The 20,656-nt window shown below is 35.8% G+C and overlaps 1 protein-coding gene across 1 annotated transcript; it reads left to right on the forward strand.

Moving 5' to 3' along the window:
- Positions 1-570: 570 nt before the first annotated feature.
- On the forward strand, positions 571-1,180 carry LOC139877693 (ethylene-responsive transcription factor ERF024-like). The gene has a single exon (XM_071865121.1). The coding sequence runs from the start codon at positions 576-578 to the stop codon at positions 1,083-1,085; it is 510 nt and encodes a 169-aa protein (XP_071721222.1). The 5' UTR covers positions 571-575; the 3' UTR covers positions 1,086-1,180.
- Positions 1,181-20,656: the final 19,476 nt, after the last annotated feature.

The raw sequence follows: 20,656 nt of genomic DNA on the forward strand, positions 1-20,656 counted from the left end.
AATAATTTGAAAGCTAGAAACAATCCAGAAAGAAATGACACAAGGGCTAAACGGGTAAATGAACAAGGTTTTCACTGTTCGGGCTAATCGAGAAAGACGAGTTGTACTCATATGTACACAGCCTATACGTTTATTCATTTTCCGACTATTTTCAATAAATGGACAATGGCTCATATGCAAATTCTTCAAGCTTGGAGTTAGTGAAAATGAAACTTATACCAAGTGGCTATCAAGTATCAAACATCACATCATACCTTTTAAGGTCACAAACTGATCCATTACAAGGCCATAAACCAAGATTTCAACTAGTGTGATTAGGTTGACATTAACTATTTTTATCTTTTAGAACAAAATTTTTCAAATATCTTGCCTTACAGCTCAAAACCTCACAAAAACACACTTCATCCCTTACTAACACACTTCATCCCTTACTGGTCTGCAATTACCACCCTAATTTTATCGTAAACAGGACGACATCGTTTCCTATATATTATGCATGGCTAACCTTATATCTTCATCTTCATCCACAAACATAGTTCTTTATTTTTCATGCAAACGCGTGAAGACGAAAAAAAATGTCAAAAAATACTAAATATAAAGGAGTGAGACAAAGAAGTAGTGGAAAATGGGTGTCCGAAATTCGAGAACCGAAAACTCCGAACCGTATTTGGCTTGGCACATTCACTACACCCGAAATGGCTGCAGTAGCTTATGATGTTGCAGCATTAGCACTTAAAGGTGTCGATACCGAGCTTAATTTCCCTAATTCGGCTTCTTCCTTACCAAAACCAGCTTCATCGAATCCACGTGACATCCAGACTGCAGCCGCCAGTGCGGCGGCTGCAGCCGGGGCTGCCATGGATGCGTTCATGGCTCGTTCTGGTCATAGCCATGGTCATGATCATGGTCATGGTTCAGTCGTTACGACTGAACCACCTATATTTGTGGATGAAGATTTGATATTCGATATGCCAAATGTGCTTGCGAATATGGCTGAAGGAATGCTTATAAGTCCTCCATGGTTTGATCCGGTTAATGAAGGTAGCGCAACCGGAAGCTCAATAGATCATGATTTCTGGAATTAACGTATTCGAATGAATCATATATACGGAGTATTTGGAATTGTGTATATGTATTTTACGTATGAAAGAAGTATATCGTCTGTAATATATGCGAGAATAATGTGGCGATCAAGGTGTAATAATAATTATGTAATGGGAGTTTTTCAGATTTGAAGTGGTGTAAGTTTTCAATTATGTGTTGTGCTTTTACTTCTATATATAAGTCTCTATATATATATGTATATGAACATTGTGGATTAAGATATAACTTAAACTTGAATTCTAAGTTTTGTTAATAGCTTAGGTATACATGATCAATCAAATTAAAAAAAAAAAAAGAAAAAAAAAAGAAAAAAAAAGAAGTAAGAGCATGCATATATATTTTAGGGATTTGGTCTTTGGAGTAATAACTAGATTAGAGACAAGATCTTGGTTTTAAGTTTTTTAAACTTATTTGGTCCACAAGTTCACACATGAATTGGTAGTTGTTTGATCATAAGGTTAAGAGAAGTTAACTATATATATGGTTTGAACATGGTCCACCTTATCAGAAGTTGAGATGTCACATTCTCAAAAGTGATTGAACTGAAACTGAAACTGAAAAAACAGAAGTAATTAGAATAACCAATCATCTAATTTATATTTTATATTTATATCAAATATTAAAAAGTTATAATTAGGCGATTATTTTGTTAAAAATATTGAATATTGACTTTTTAAATAGTTCATAACCGTTAATTTCAACCATTGATCTTGATGATAATAATATAATTGTCTCATTTCTCAAATCAACCATTGATTTTTTAGAGACCCAATTATATATCTTTTCTTCTATATATATATAAATAAAACAAACTCAATTATATAAAAAGTGATTTTTATTTTTATTTTTTTTATATTCATCATAACTATCGATAATTATAAATTTCGTTATTTCACGGGTGTATGCTAGTAACCAATAAAAAAGGTATTTATAAAGTTTTCACATCTATATACGCTACAAGAAAAAAACATAATACCGACATCAACTCCAAGATAACAATTCGTCCTTAAATGTCTTCATCGATGACATGTGGTCGGAACACTGTCGTCGGAGAAAAAGGGTCGGGATATTTTCCGTCGACGATGCTTTTTATTTGTTCAAACGACTTTAGGGCACCATCACAGGCAGAAGGAGGAGACAACATATGCAAGACCACATGTTGTCATATGTTTTTTTTTTTTTTTTTTTTTTTTGTATTTTTTTAATATTATTTATTTTTATAATAACACAATTTTATAATTTATGATATTTTTAACTTAATTTTATAGTCACTCCGTTCCATATCTATTGTCCACGTACTTTTTTTTAAACTGTGTGTTTTTTGTCTGATGACAATAGATTTGGACGGAGAGAGTAATATTTTATTTCTACTAGCCGAGTGACCGTCGATATGTGTTTTGGTAGGTGTGTATAACTTTCTTCGTTTTACTATTTTGACTTTTGAGTCAAACTTAAAATCAATATCTTTTTTTGTTTTTAGGTAAAGGGTTTCACCCGGTTAATAATGTTTATAAAAAATAATAAAAATACATAAGATGACAACGACCGCAAGCGCACCTTGCGGCCTCACAAAAAACCACAAACCAAGCTAGCACATACAAACACAAATAACTAGCAAAACCAAAACAACTAAACCACCCACGTAACCAATAACACAAACTATAACCAGCCCGATTTCATACCAAACGTAGTCCTTTCTACAGATTTTGCTGCAATAAACTCGGCTGTTTCCTTTTTATTAGATTCAACATCGCTCTCTTCATCAACTAGGTTATATGCATCTTTATTCAAAGCTCCGAACGAGTTTTGAACCTTTACTTGAGAACCCTTGTTTGTCCCAACTTCCGCATTTCTCTTGTCACCCGGAGCAACCTTCGGCAAGCCATTTTTAGAATCAATATTTTTCTTTGGTCTGTAGACCAATTTTTGCTTTGGCTTACCTACGCCAAAACTAACCTTCTGTTTGTTATTACCCTTGGCCACCTTTTTAGCAACTTTCTTGCCAACTATTTCAAACGCATCTTCATCATCTTTAGGCCGATTACACTCGCTAGTCACCATTTTTGGACATTGGGAATCCATGTGCCCAAAAATAGCACAACACTTACATCGCGGTGGTCTCCATTCATATTCAACATTTAAAGAACATACGGTTTTACTCTTCCCATCAACACTTGGAATCGCCAATTTGATATCATCCTTAAACTCCTTATCCGACGATACTTCAATCAATGCTCGAGCAAAACTAGGCCTACCCCACGACTCCAAACACATTGTGCTCGTGTATGAGTCCAACATTATCGGAGAACCAATATTAGATGCTATGACACTCAACCCGGTCTCCGTAAATCCTACAAGAGGAATATCATGAATTTTCACCCAAACCGGAACACGCGTTAAATCCTCCTTTGTTAAAGGAACATCAGGAGACCATGCATTGAGAATGATAGGGATTGAACGAATAATCCACAGGCCTGATTCTAGCACACCGTGTAATCCACTTTCCGAATTAAACTTAAAGAAGAAGAAACCCTTAGTGTTCATCATTATTTTTTCCAGACCGAACTTCTTCCATACGTTAGTAACATAGTTTTTAACAACCGGATATGCTACTCGTTTACCCAGAAAATACCCATAAAGAGTATTATTATACCTTTCATTTACTTTCAGAACAGATGTTAACGGTAACTCAACATCAATACCATCATCTAAAGTAACAGAAGGTTCTATAAACTTGAAATTCACAGTTTTCTTATTTTGGTTACCATTGAAAACACCTAAATAAGAAAAAGTTGGTTCAACCTTGTCAACTACAGTAGGAGTCTTCACATCAGCATCCTTAGGTCTGCCACCATCAAGAAGATCTTCAAAGGAATCACTAGTAGTATGGATCTTATCATCATCATTATTATTGTTCCTAACCTGCCCCTTATCCATTCTACTAGACTGATTCCATGCAGTTTTAGTCAAATCCTTATCATCTATAACAGGATCTTTAGTCTCACCAAGCCTCCCCTGCCCTTCATCCATATCTGGACTATTGAGACCGTGCACTTTACGTTTGTTCATCATGTTGGAGTACGACCCGGTATTAGTGTATGTAGCCTCCTTAGATTTGTCATACAACTTTGCATTAAGAGGAGGAAACTCATAATCCAAAATATTATGAATATCCTTTTCACCACCGTGAACATTTGGGTTTGCTTCTTCCACAGAAATCGGTAACCCTGTCAAGGGATCCAGCGGCTCTGACTCCGAATCTTGGTTAACCGATGAATTAGATTCATCACTATTATGTGCCTCATCCTCCCCACCTACAGTTCTACTCCTTAAAACCTTAGGAGCGGTAACGGAAACAAGTTTCTTTTTCTTCCCCATGTTACACCATCACAATTAAGAGAGCCTTGTACTATCAGATTAAACTGTAAGAATAGCAGTGACGATTACTGGATATCGTCAGAAAGATTTAGAAGCAGATGCAGTGTGAACACACAGAAACCATATGTTTTCTAATCAATATCTTTTTTACACACTACGATTGAAAACTTTACTGTATAATCTCAAGAAGAGATATGATAGACGCTTATATCGAGCATAAATGCAAAGTCTAATCACGTACAAGTGTAACGACATAACAGAAACAAATCTCGAGTGTCTTGAAATTACTAGTAACGTAACAGATGACCAACCAACTGAGGCAACTGTTGTAGTGTTGTGGTATTTCAACTTGCAAAAATAATGGTTAATATTCTTTTCAACTTAAGTGGTTATTAGAGATTAAGCAAAAATTAAGAAATAATCAAAGTGTAATAATGACTATAAAACTTGAGAGCCATATTCTGGTTGTGGGTCCAATGTACATAAGCATGCCACTCTATATCTCTATTTCGGAAGTGAAACAACCAAAACATAGCTATCCAAATTGTTGTTAACTCCTTCAAGAATAAGTAGTCAAATTACATGATTAATCTGATGGCATAGTGTTTAACGTCCTATTATCTTCACAACAGGTCTCAAATTCTAACCTTACTAGAGCACATCATGTGATATCAAGAGTGTTAGAAATTCGATAGTGGACCCTAACAAAAACATGTGATTTACAACAATCACATAACCCACATACAACAAACAAATACGCGATACGATTAATAAAAGCATAAATGACACGGATATTTAACATGGTTATTTCCAACTACAAACACGGAATAGGGTTTACTCCCGGGCGCAAACCAGGAAATTTTTCTCATTATTTTCGTGCACACATGTTAGGGTTACAATATGGTGTTTATATAGGCATATCTAAACAAGGAAACAACTTAAAGAGCAAGAAAACATGTTTTTCCTCCTCGAGCTCCCAGATAGGCTTAAGCCGCGCCTAAAGGAGCCGCGCCGCGGCTTAAAGCATGATTTCGAAACTGACAGCTTTGCAACCTTTGAATCTCAATCCAAGTGTTGAGCCATGGCGCGTCTTAATGAGCCACGACACGCCTTAACACTAAAACACACTTTTTCTTGTTGTTTTGATATCCTTCACACATCCAACAATCTCTCACTTGAAGGATGATCTAAACACAACCATTTTATCAACCCAAATCTCGATCACCTGTCTCGACTTTATTGAACCTACCAATCTATACCGCCAAGAAAGCTTCTTGGGACACGCACATTCCAACTACTTGAGCTGGCAGCTTTCGATAAAGAGCACTTCAACTACACTCGCCAAAACGTAATCAACTTCACCTATCAAGTATGTTAAATACCCACAACAACTCTAGATTACCCGATTATGGAACTCCATTTGAACACCGCGGAATAAATACCTGGGACACGCCACACTTCCACGCTATGGGAAGGAAGACTTTCGACACTCAAACACCTGAGTAATAATCTAACCTTCGTTGCTAGCTTGGGTCATTCTCTCGATTTTTGCGCCACCATTAAAGTGTGCGAGCCTTCAAACAGGATATTTAAAAAACAAGAGACAAAACCGCCTCAACTCATCAATCTAGACACGCCCAACCATGTTATCGATATGTGAATGAACACCATCTTACAGGATTTCCGTCTATCACTGATTTTCCTTCCCAACAATCAGAAAATCTAACAGATGCCATTGTAGACTATTCATCAAGACTTTAGTGAGAACACAGTCACATACTTGAAATCTACACTTTCAACTTTCCGCTTTAACGCTGGTACACTGATCTTTCCTCATAGCGCTATGAATTTCACGAACCCATCTTCTCAACCTCAAAGCGCGCTCCCACTTTATGAATAAGATAATAAGTCGCGGCTACCCTAGAAGAGTCTGTTTCGTACCACCCAATCAGTTGCAAATTACTTTGCCATTGGAGAGTAAAATAAGTACCCAAATATCTAGCCGAAATCGACACACTAACACTATGAAAAATCAGAGAAACGTGTCGCACAACTATCTCTACAACTCCCACTAGTCGTCCAACTCCCACTTACTCGATACTTCCGTCAGTTCTCAAACTCACTCCTAGTTCCCAACACTCTCAATAATATCTTGAAAGTTCAAGTTCCGGGACTTACAAGATTGTCCACTTCATTAATCACCTAAGAACTCCTAATTGGTCACCTCAAAGAAACCGCTCGTTGGTTGAAACAATCATTACCGAAAACCCTGAGCACTGGTATAACGCGTTCTATCCGACACCCTTCGTTAACCAATTCTCCTTAGTGAGAGAAGCTCTAACCCGCCCTTATATTCCACATAACTTGTAATATCCAACCAATCACTTTGGTTGACCCGTTTCAATATCCGCAAGTGTCAAACTTCTCCGATAACTCCCACTATCGATAATAACCCGGATGTAATCCATTCGTTACCCAAACATGCCCAAACCTGAGAGAATCACCCTCGTGAGCTTCTGTAACAAACCAACATCCCATTATACCCAGCTCGTATCGCCCAAAGTTTCCGAGAAAAAACCATCTCGCACTCGCGTCATCAAACCCGAAAAACTTCATCCTGAAAACTGCCCAGATTCAAAAATCATATCTCAAGATCCAACGGTCAGATCCTCCTCAAATGTTTACCACGTGTAGATCAGTAAGTCTACTATTCACACACAAACAATCAAGTCGATCCAACTTTTAATGAACCCGCTACGAATTTTCTACTATAGCAACTCTTGGAACTCCGAATTTGAAAGTTCAATCATTCTTTCGCACGGGATCGTGAAGAACAAGAACTCAGATCCCACACCCAGATCTTTTAAAAAAATCTCTTCTTGTGTTTTCTGCAAACAAACTCTATCAAACCGACCTCTTGATTCCGTAACCTGAATGAATAAATCACCATCATAATGCAACCGTGCGCCCGATTACATTATAACCCGCCAGAATCAGACAAACTCTGGTGTGATCAACTTACTGGGTACATAGACATACCCTAAGTTCATCGCGATCAACTAAATCTCTGGATCTTGATATATGTTGCAAAAAACAAAACTCTAATCGTTGTTTTTTCTCTTGATGATACCCGAATCATCAACTAATCATATATCTGCTTTCAATCGCCGTTGTGCCCGATCTTTAAACCTTTAGCTCTGATACCACTTGTTAGGAATTTGGTAGTGGACCCTAACAAGAACATGTGATTTACAACAATCACATAACCCACATACAAAAAACAAATAAGCGAAATGATAAATAAAAGCATAAACAACACGGATATTTAACGTGGTTATATCCCAACTCCAAACACGGAGAAGAGTTTACTTCACGGGCGCAAACCAGATAATTTTTCTTATTATTTTCGTGCACACATGTTAAGGTTACAATAGGGTCTTTATATAGGCATTTCTAAACAAGGAAACAACTTAAAGAGCAAGAAAACGCGTTTTTCCTTGTGAGGCTCCCGGATAGGCTTAAGTCGCGCCACGGCTAGAATAGCCATGCCGTGGCTTAAAGCATGATTTCGAAACTGACAGCTTTGCAAACTTCGAACCTCAATCCAAGTGTTAAGCCATGGAGCGCCTTAATGAGCCACGATGCACCTTAATATTAAAAGACAATTTTTCTTGTGGTTTTATTATCCTTCACACATCTAACAAAGAGAGGGTCAACGATCACGAGATACCCGTTTAGACTGCGTACATCTTGGTGTGTTGAACATAAAAAACTTCATTCGTTACCTGTATTACATGATTAATTTGCAAGCTGATTAATTTAGTAGTTAAGGTTAACTTGATATATTTATTCACTTAGAGGACATTTATATATCCTAATCTAATTAAGAGATTATATAATTTTTCAATTTGTGCGCCATGGTAAACTCTACCTCGCAATCTTTAGATAAATGAGGTCCTCCGCATAATTCACTTCCCACCTTGATGCCATGAATGTCTTTGTTCATTTTCTCCATTTACCTCCCAATATTATATATTCTAATGGAAATGGAAGCAAAACCATCACTAGCACTAATGCTAGCGACCTAAGCGGGATGGAACATATCTATTTCGCGATGCCACTCGCGAGAGTAGCCTGCTAACAAATAATTTCATGGGCTTGTAACTCAGTTTTGTCAATTATTGAGCCCCCTGCAGCTTGATCGATACAGATTCGGTTAGCCCCATCCGTACCCTTATTAAAGATTTTGAATTTTTGTTAGGAGTGTAAATCGAGTTAAACAAGGAGTCAAAAACCAAAAAATAAAAAAAAAACTGTTGCACGGGTCTAGATCGCGAGTTCTAGTCTCGCAACTGGAGTATCTGTTAGCTTGTGAAGGGATGAGGCTCACGATCGCGAGCTAGGGAATGACGGGTGAATTTTCTAGAAAACGCGTTTTCTTGCTCCCGAAGCTATTTTTTTGTATTGTTTTGCCTATGTAAGCATCTTATTGTAACTCATACATGTATCAACGAAAATAATCAATAAAAGAACTCTATTTAGTGGTCGAGGATTAAAGTAATCATTCGTGATTGCATATAACGTCGTTAAATTCTCTTGTCTTTATCGTCTTTGCTAGTTTCTTTGTATACATCAAATATTTTTGTTTATTGTTAGTGGGTCTGGTAACCTAGGGTTATGAAGTCTTGTTATGACTCACGTGCTTTATTCCTCACAAGTGGTATCAAGAACCTCTATTTGATTTTACGTGAACAATGGCGGAAAAGAACGATGTGAAGATTGATAAATTTGATGAGAATAATTTTAGCTTTTGGAAGATGCAAATTGAAGATGTGCTTTATCAAAAGAAGCTTTACCAACCATTAAAGGGTGTTAAACCGGAATAGATGGCTCAAGGCTAGTGGGAGTTGTTGGATTGGCAAGCCCTAAGGGTTGTTCGACTTTCTCTGGCCAAGAACGTTGCTTACAACACTGTGGGTCAAACCACAACCTCGGGATTGATTGCGGCATTATCCAACATGTATGAAAATCCATCCGCCTTGAACAAGTTTTCTTGATTCGGAAATTGGTGAATGCTAATGATATCGCTCCATTTATATATGTTTTATCTCGCGATATCTCCCTCACTTTGTTCGGGTTTTGACGATCTTGGAGCCTATTTCGTGTGCTATTGAGCTAAATGGTAATTTAAGGGCTAAGTACTTGATTTGGTGTAAAATTGATCAAATCTTGGGCAAAACTGGCTAAGGAAATGGCAAGTGCAGGATTCAGCTAAAAAAGCGCCGCCCCTCAACTAAGAGCGCCGCTCCTGTGGAGAAAAGCACCGTACCAACATGAAAAGTGACGTTCTTTTGCACATTTCAGCTCCATTTTCCATCAGTGAGCAATAGCGTCGTTCCTAAAGTAAAGAGCACCGCTCCTATCCAGACAAAAGCGACGCTCCTATAGCAAAAGTATCGTCCCAGAATGTTGCTAAGAGCGGCGTTCCTGATCAAAAGCACCGCTCTTCATTTAAGCCAAAAGCGCGACTCCTGAGTCAAAAGCGGCGCTCATGTCGCTGTTTCAGCCCAGATTTTCAGCACTATAAAAGGAACCAGATTAGGTTATTTTTCATATGCATCTTTAGAGAGCAGCTGTTTTAGGTCCGAATTTCACATACAAAACCCTAATTTCATCATCCATTGGTGATTAAGGGTGGATTCAAGAAGGCTAGCTCTAGATTCATCATTGTTTAGCTCTAGATCTTCATCTTCTACATTTTGGGTTGTAATTTCCACTTTTCCTTACATAATTTGAATCTATTTCTTGTAATAACTCGAAGATGGTGATTATTTATGTTTCTATGCTTGTTATTAGTTTGATCTTAGCCATGATTGGCTAAATCTCTTGTGTTTGCTTATCTATGAATCTCTAATGCTAGTATTTTTCCCAAAAATCAATTGAATAATGTTGTTTGAATGGATTACATGATCATGTGTTATTGAGTTAGCTAAAGATCCATTGCTATGATTTTGTTTTAGGCTTGACTTTGATTACATATGTTGAGTAGCTCTCTTAGTGATTTGAGAAGTGAATCAATGTGTGCTTCAACACCTTAGGTGATCTAGACAACTAGTTTAGGAATTTCAAGTTATTGTGTTCTTGATCTAGGTTGGTTTTCAATTGGCCTTTAGTCAACATAGTAGTGTCGATTATCTTAAGTTATTTCGATAATCGCGGAGTGTTATTTGATTTAAGGTTTAATAGTGATGCTGAACATTTAATAGTTCAACAACTATCGTGATAACAAAATAGGCAAAATGGGGAAAGCCAAGCATAGAGAGGATTAGATAAGTGAACACTTCTTAGTTAATTTGATTTAAGTCTTAATACTTCGTTACTTGTTTCTTGCTACTAGTTTACTTGTTAAGTTTAAGTTTGTTTAATTGTGCAAGTTTTAGTTGTTAGCTAATATCAATCAAAACCCCCCAATCAAACAAACTCTAGGACAATTGATAGTGTCAAATATTCGACTTACACCGCTCTCTTGAGACGAACTTAATAAGAATACTTACATTGAAGTGCTATAATAACCGGGTTCTAAGTGCTCGTTAGTTGTGTGTGCTTATTTGTAGTGTTTAAATCATATATAAATTTTGAGGGTAAAAGATGTACGTTGCACAAACACCATCAGCCAGGATAATGGAGGAGTCCTCGATGGTGGATCATGTTAACGAATTTAACTCGATTTTAACTCGGTTGAAATCGGTGAATAATAAATTCAATGATGAGCTTGAGGCGTTGTTTTTGCTATCTTCTTCCCGATAGTTTGGCCGGTATGGTTATGGCAGTTAGTGGTTCATCCAGAACTACTAAGTTAACTTTTGAAGGAATCTGAGATTTGATTCTTAGCGAAGGTATTCGTAGGAAAGATTCGAATGGGAGTTCGGGTTCAGTTTCAAGTGTTAGTCGGGGAAGAGATAAGAAGTCCATCAAGGAGCAAGAACGTGGTGCGTTGAAATTGTCAACAAGTTGGACACTATAATTCAAAGTGCCCGAGTCTTAAGTCGGGCGGGAGCATGGTGACTACGTGATCGAAGATGCGTTGATGTGCCAAAAGGAGGTTCTTGACGAATCTTGAATTTTAGATTCTGGTACCTCGTCGCATGTTACCCCATACATGAATGGGATGGTGAACTTCAAGGAATACTCTGGTAAGGTTGAAGTTGCGAATGGGAGTACACTTGATATTGCGGGTAATGGTGATCTCGTGGTTAGACACTTGAATTATGCTTGGATCTTGAGGAATGTGGGATTCGTTCCAAAGATCAAGAGTCGATTGATCTTGGTTGGGCAATTGGATGTAGATAATTGTCATGTCCAATTTGGAGATCAAAAGTGGGTAGTGTTTAAGGGAGATTATGTAGTCGCTCGCGGGTATAATAGGGGAACCATGTATATGGTTGAAGTTCCAAAGAAGGAATGGCTAGGTGATTTTATAGATGTCAAAAGTCCTAGTGTGCTAATGCTTTCCGGTATTGTTGAGGGATCTAATTTTAGTGGGAGCTCAAAGAAAGTTGAAGCTAGTAGAAATTCGGGTCGAATTAGGTATAGTAGAGCGTTCATCACTTCGGGAAGATCTTCTCTAATGGCAACTTTGTTGCGATCAACCGAGGAAGATGAAAAAGAGATTTTATTAAGAGTCATGGTTAATGATAAATGCCTACAATATGAGTTGGCTCGGGATGAAAAATTGGGTTTGTCAAAAGATGTGCGCATGTATGTGGTCGGTGTTCCAATGGTGAAAGCAAATGTGTTAAAGTGGACGATTAAGTATGCGAAAGTGCTCTCGTGCAAGGTCTTATTTGGTAATGTCCATGTATTCGTTCTACCGACGGATATATTCTTTATTGGAAAGTTAAATCGGGTAGATGATATTGTGTACGGTTGGATCGCTTGGGCGATGGGATCGGTTGGGTCGGGTCGGACTCAAATGACCCGTTATCTCCAAAACTAAGGAGGTAGGTGCCATAGCCAAAGAGAAGTTCTTATTTTTCAAGCTAGTAACAAAAGATCAAATTATAGCTCAGTGGTACTTTTTGGTGTCGAAAGACTTCTTGCTCAAAGGTTATCGGGTGAACTGCGGCGTGATTTAGGTGCAAATCCGGCGGTATCAAAAGGAGTATAATTAGCAGGTCAAGTTTTTCTTGTGGGATGTTGTTGATGTTGTTGATGTTAGGTTAAAATATGGATGCTGTTTAATGTCTCTTCGAGTGGGAGATTGTTAGGAGTGCGAATCGAGTTAAACAAGGAGTCAAAAATTTGAAAAAACTGTTGCACGGTTTGAGATCGCGAGTTCTAGTCTCACGAGTGGAGTATCTATTCGGGGTGAGTTTCGCGATCGCGAAGCTTGTGAAGGGATGAGGGTCATGAACGCGAGCTAAGGGTTGATGGGAGAATTTTCTAGAAAATGTGTTTTCTTGCTCCCAAAGCTATTTCCTTGTATGGTTTTGCCTATTTAAGCATCCTATTATAACCCATACATATATCCACGGAAATTATCAATAAAAGAAGTCTCTTTGGTGGCCGAGGATTAAATTAATCATCTGTGATTACATATAACCTCGTTAAATTCTTTTTTCTTTATCGTTTTTGGTAGTTTCTTCATATACATCAAATATTTTCGTTTATTGTTAGTGGGTTTGATTACCTAGAGTTATCAAGTCTTGTTAGGGCTCGTGTGCTTTATTCCTAACACTTTTGATAAGTGAACAACTCGTGTTGTAAAAAACCTCGCAACATCTTCCCAAATGGATTCCACACCTCATAAAATATTTTCATAAGCTTCTACGTGAACTGAGTGAAGACAATATTTTAAAGGACTTTATAATATGTTTAAAAATTATTACTAAAATGAAGACAAATATTTTACGTTTGACCAAATAATTAAAATGTTTTAAAATATGGTATTTCGTTTTTTATTAATACCACGTGTCAACTCAACCATTAAGTTTAAATCTTATCACATGTCACATAATACAATTTTAAAGTCCATCATGATATAACACTTTAAACGGAACTTAAGGGGACAAGAAAAGCCATATGAAATGAGGGACACACGATCCAAATCACCGTACCACTCGCCACACTCACCCATATTATTTTCCAGGCTGTTTCGGGACAAATTCGGGATTGTTTTTGGGAATATTTCTAGGTTGTTTCAGGGCTGAAATAGCACATCAGGCTGATTCCGTGACTGTTTCGGGACTGATGTTGGGTCTAAATTGGTTGGGTTTTCGAGCCACGGTTTTGACACAATTTCCAAAGACCAAAAATATTATGATCCCTCAACTAAGAAACATAATTAGCAAACTCGTTAGTACATCAAAAATGAGGAAAATCATAACACATTTTACACACTAACAAACATAACGAATTTTCAAATAAGCATGTCATACCAATAATTTTATACATAATTCAAACAAAGTTTTGAGAGGAAAGAATATATCGAAATGATCCTAGTACCAACTAGAATATTCGTACCTTATCTCGAATAATGAAATTCCAAAGACGAAAGTTTCACCAAAATGAATACTATCACCAAACCAAATCTAACAAATACAAATGTATGAGCACAAAACATATTCAAATAGAGAGTATGTAATATCTTAATAGTATTATGAAATGGTTTTCATGTGTTTATTCATAAAATTCTAAAATTATAATCTTGATTAAAATCTCATCATTTTCGTTGTATATTAACCACCAAAAATATGATTATTAAATTAAATTTTTACAAGATTTTTATGTGGTTTAAATTAGAATTTTAGAGCTTATAAAATCATAATATACTCTTAATAATTTGGAACAAAGTATAGAAACATTACCTTAAGACTATAACACCAAAAGAACCTTCGTTTTCCATCAAAATAGATCAAACACTTAGCAAATTAAGATGTAGAACAGTGCATAATTTGTTGGTGGTAATTCTTCGTGTACGGTTAAAGTAATCAATGACCGCATATATCACTGGATCGTGGTATCACTTTCTGAAAGTAATTATTTGACCCTTATTATCGGGGTTACACGAATATCACTTTGGGATAAGACAGAGATTATGTTCTAACTTTTGGCACAAAGTTAAAACCCGTTAGCTGGAGAGTATTAGATGTATTTCTTATTCTTTCTCACGAAAATTATTTTCCCGTATATAGGCACCAAGAATATGAAATAGATTATGAGACTTAATGGACAATTAAACACTCAGTATGATATTTCATAATTATTAGAAGCGATTGAAATACTAAGTCACGAAATCGTAAGAAGGTTGATTACATGACACATTCATTATGGATAACTTAATATGCCATTAACGGCGCTTAACCATTATACGTTAAAGACTAATTTAGTTGTCATTAATCCATATTAATTAATCTTAAACAAAATATGTTACAGACTTAATCACAAGATTAATCTTATGCCATTAAAATGAATTATGTAAATGTTAATAAAGTTAAGACATTTACAAAACCGCTTTTGGGTCCAGGAAGTCTTTCACTAGATGGGTGTACACTCCGTACCTCCGAACCCATTTTCAAGTGAAACAACCAAGTCCCTTAATTACACCAGATTACCAAAAATCCTCCCTAATTTAGTGCAATTCTTCTCATGAGAAATACCCAATTAAAACAAAACTCATGCTTAAATGAAAATATCTTGAAGATTGAATTTTCACCTTAGTACATTACACATTCCAAATATTCGAGAATCGGGGCGTTCTAAGAATTGAACCCTTCAACCCATTTGAATACCTGAAAATAACATACACATAAGTTTTCAAATACTCTATAGCTATCCTGACACTTTACAAGCCATGTGTATGTATCCATTCATGAATGTATTCACCGCAAAAGTCCAAGCTATGTTGAAGCGCACATTTACATAGGTAGTTCACTTCAGTCATGCACCAGCTCTTACACTTTTTCAAATGAACTATTAGGAAGCTAAACTTCAACCTTCCTTCAGCTGGTCCGAGTACATAACTTACCTTAGGATGAACAAAATTTTATGTACTCCAATTTCTAAGTATGAGCTTTCCACATTGAATTTAACTTTTAATTTTCATCAAAAGGGAATTGGGTATCTTATAATCAGAAATTTATGTGGACTTTAAACCCATCCCCACAGCAGACTTGTTAACCAAGTCTCTTACTAATCCCTTCATCAAGTGATCAGCTAAATTCTGTTGTGACCTCACAAAAACTATAGAAATCACCCCATTTGTGATGAGTTCACGAGTCATGCTATGTCTAACAATTAAGTGTATAGACTTCCCATTGTACATCTGGCTATAAGCCTTTTCCAAAGTAGCAGCACTATCACAATGGATAGACATGGGTGTAATAGGCTTAGGCCATAAAGGAATCTCATGGATTAAGTTTCTAAGCCATTCTGCCTCTTTACCAGTAGCAGCTAATGCAACAAACTCAGATTCCATCATTGAGTTGGTAATACATGTCTGCTTCTTGGAAGCCCTTGAGATGGTACCTACCCCAAGCAAAAACACCCAACCACTTGTTGAAGAATGATCTTCAGCATTGGTTATCCAACTCGCATCAGAGTATCCTTCTATCACTGAAGGAAATCCAGTATAAGATAAACTATAATCCATAGTATTCTTTAAATACTTCAGTACACGCCTAATTGCTTGCCAATGATGAGTACTAGGATTACTAGTATATCTACTCCGACCTTGTACAAGTCATGGCATACATCAAGCGTCCAATCACCTTTGAATACTCAAGTTGTGATACAGCTTCACCTTTGTTAGGCATAAGCTTCACACTTTGATCCACAGATGTACTCACAGGAGTACAATCAAAACAATTGAATTTATTTCGCACTTTCTCAATATAATGATATTGAGAAATAGAAATTACATTGTTTTCATGTTTAATCCTTATACCAAGGATAACGTCAGCCTCCCCCATATCTTTCATATAGAACTTTGATAACACTCTTTTATTAAGTCAACCTGATTTTGGTCATTCCCAAAGATCAACATGTCATCAAGATATAGATAAATGATAATTCCTTTACCATAATCATCAAATTTGTTATATACACATTTATCAGAATGGTTTAAATGATAACCACTAGATAAAACAACTTCACCAAATCTTTGATGCCAATTCTTAGGTGTTTGTTTCAATCCATATAAGGACTTCACAAGTTTTCACACCTTGCCTTCATTTCCTGGCATGACAAAACCTTGAGGCTGGTTCATATTATTCTCCTCATCCAAATCACCATTCAAGAATGCTATCTTCACATCCATATGATGAATAACCATATTGTGAATTACTGATAAAGTAATCAACAGTCTAATAGTAGTGATACGAGCCACTGGAGCATAAGTATCAAAATAATCAAATCCAGACTTTTGTCTAAAACCTTGAATGACTAACCTTTTCTTGAACTTTTCAATAGTTCCATCTACCTTCCTCTTCTTTTTGAAGATTCATTTGCATCCCAAAGGTTTGCAACCAGGAGGCAGATCAGCTAACACACAAGTGTTATTTCCCATGATGGAATCCATCTCATCATTGATTGCTTCTTTCCAGAAAGCAACATCTTGAGACCTCATTGCTTCATCAGATGTATTAGGATCATCCTCAACATTGAAGCAATATTAATATTAGGTAGAAAAATCATCTCTTGAACCTTCAACTAAGTATAATTGAAAATCTGGTCCAAATGATTTAGGGTTCCTTTCTCTTTTGCTTTTTCAAAGCTCAAGTGACTGATCAACAGCCTTTTCAGAGACTTCATCATTACAATCCTTATTGGATCCATTGTTAATTGGAATCATATCCTTTGGCTTAGGTTTAGATGAAAAACGATTTTCATCAAAAATTACATCCCTTGAATCATTCACAGAATTGATTGAGACAAATTCAATAGGTTCTATAACATAGAACCTATATGCCTTGGAATTTTCAGCATATCCAATAAATATGCAATCTCTGCCTCTTTCACCCAAAGTGTTCTTCTTGGGATCAGGCAGTCTTACAACAGCTCTAAAACCTCATACCCGAAGATAATTCAAGTTAGGTTTCCTTTTGTTCCAAAGTTCATAAGGTGTAATATTGTTGCTTTTATTAGGAACTCTATTAAGCAAATAACAAGCTGTTAACAGAGCTTCCCCTAAAATCCTTCACTTAAACCCGAATAGGATAACATGGAATTAACCATTTCTTTAAGGACCCTATTCTTCCTCTCGGATATAACTTTTTGTTGTGGTGTATAAGGAGCCGTAATCTCATGGATAATCCCAACGAATTGAAAATAAGCTTGGTCAATATATTCACCTCCCCTATCCGTTCTAAGTCTTTTTATTAAAGTACTTTGTTGCAATTCCACTTCTTTTTTAAATATTTTGAATTTATCTAATGCTTCATCCTTAGTATGTAACAAGTAAACATATCAAAACCTAGAAGCATCAACAATAAATGTCACAAAATATTTCTTGTCCCCTAAAGTAGGAGTTGCATGCAAATCACATAAATTACTATGTGTTAATTCAAAAATTTTTGTTTCACGTTTTACAGTTTGAAAAGGTTTCTTAGTGAGCTTTGTTACAGTTTGAAAAGGTTTCTTAGTTAGCTTTGTTAACATACACGCATATTACACTTTTCATTGTTCATATCAAAGGCCGGTATTAAACCATATTTAGGCATATCTTTCATTCTTTTAAAGTGTACATGTCCTAATCTAGCATGCCAAAGAGTAGAATCATTTATGATAATTGTCGACATAAAAGCAAAGTTAACATTCGTGTGATTAATGTTAAGTTTAAACATTCTATTGATTAAATAATCAAAGCCAACAAACATACCAGTTTTTGACCAAACAACCTTATCAGATTCAATAACTTGTTTATAACCACAATTATTCAACATACTACTAGAAACCAAGTTTTTCCTAATTCGTGGTACATGCAAAACATCAAATAAAGAAACCACTTTTCCAGATTTAAAACTCAAATCCACACTTCCACGTCCATGAACAGGGGTTGTTGACTCATTTTCCATATGAAGAATTGATCCATTAGTTACCGACTCGTAAGTCTTGAACCAACATCTATCCTTACACACATGGGTAGTAGCTCCCGAGTCAACCCACCATGCAACATCGTCATCCTTCACAAAATAAGCCTCGGATATATATGAAACATAGTAACTCTTATTTGAATTATTTAATATATTCTGACCTTTCAAGTTTTGGTCGTTTAAACCATTTCCTGAACTGCTTGTGCTAGATCCGTTGGCATTATTATTACCAAAATTATCCTTGAAATCTCATTTCAAGTGTCCATATTTTTCACACTTCCAACAAGTCAGTTTAGACTTCTTGTTTGAATCAGTTTTGCTATTTCCTCGATGTTTACGTTTTCCCCTTTTGTCTATTACCGGTGAACTTTTATGTTCCACCATATTGACAGAAGATGAAATGTCCCGTTCATATTGATTATAAACGTTCCATATTAATTGATTTCGTTGCGAGGTTTTGACCTTTATATGAGACGTTTTTCAAAGACTGCATTCATTTTTAAAACAACCATAACCTTTATTTTATCAATAAAGGTTTTAAAAATATTACGTAGATTATCAAATAATGATAATCTAAAATATACTGTTTACACACGACCATTACATAATGGTTTACAATAGAAATATATTACATCGACATATGTTTCTTGAATGCAGTTTTTACACAATATCATACAAACATGGACTCCAAATCTTGTCCTTATTTTAGTATGCAACAGCGGAAGCTCTTAGTATTCACCTGAGAATAAACATGCTTTAAACGTCAACAAAAATGTTGGTGAGTTATAGGTTTAGCCTATATATATCAAATCGTAATAATAGACCACAAGATTTCATATTTCAATACACATCCCATACATAGAGATAAAAATCATTCATATGGTGAACACCTGGTAACCGACATTAACAAGATGCATATATAAGAATATCCCCATCATTCCAGGACACCCTTCGAATATGATATAAATTTCTAAGTACTAAAGCATCCGGTACTTTGGATAGGGTTTGTTAGGCCCAATAGATCTATCTTTAGGATTCGCGTCAATTAGGGTGTCTGTTCCCTAATTCTTAGATTACCAGACTTAATAAAAAGGGGCATATTCGATTTCGATAATTCAACCATAGAATGTAGTTTCACGTACTTGTGTCTATTTTGTAAATCATTTATAAAACCTGCATGTATTCTCATCCCAAAAATATTAGATTTTAAAAGTGGGACTATAACTCACTTTCACAGATATTTCCTTCCTCGGAAATAAGACTTGGCCACGGATCGATTCACAAACCTATACAAATATGTACATATATATCAAAGCATGATCAAAATATAATTACAACCATTTTTATTATGTTTTAAAGATTTGAGTGTATTAAGTCAGCTGTCCTCGTTAGTAATCTACAACTAGTTGTCCACAGTTAGATGTACAAAAATAAATCGATATATATTATCTTGAATCAATCCACGACCCAGTGTATACACGTCTCAGGCTAGATCACAACTCAAAGTATATATATTTTTGGAATCTACCTCAACCCTGTATAGCTAACTCCAACATTACTGCATATAGAGTGTCTATGGTTGTTCCAAATAATATATATACATGGGTCGATATGATATGTCAAAATATTTGCATACGTGTCTATGGTATCCCAAGATTACATAATATATTAGAATACATGTATAATACAATATAAGTTACCTAGGATATGATTTGTATAGATTTGTTAAACATTTCCCGTAGCTAAAAAGATCAAAAATATCCAATCTTGTTTTACCCATAACTTCTTCATTTTAAATCCGTTTTGAGTGAATCAAATTGCTATGGTTTCATATTGAACTCTAGTTTAAGTTACATGTCAATTTAAGTTACATGTCAATTACTAAAGAGGTAGTCATTTCCGTCGAAAGAACGACATCTTGATGACCATTTTGAAAATCATACTTTCACTTTGAGTTTAACCAAGATTTTTGGATATAGTTTCATGTTCATATGAAAAATCATTTTCCCAGAAGAAAAACTTTTAAATCAAAGTTTATCATAGTTTTTAATTATCTAAACCAAAACAGCCCCCGGTTTCACTAC

Source organism: Rutidosis leptorrhynchoides, chromosome 11 (assembly GCF_046630445.1).
Source record: "Rutidosis leptorrhynchoides isolate AG116_Rl617_1_P2 chromosome 11, CSIRO_AGI_Rlap_v1, whole genome shotgun sequence".
Classification (NCBI taxonomy): Eukaryota; Viridiplantae; Streptophyta; class Magnoliopsida; order Asterales; family Asteraceae; genus Rutidosis; species Rutidosis leptorrhynchoides.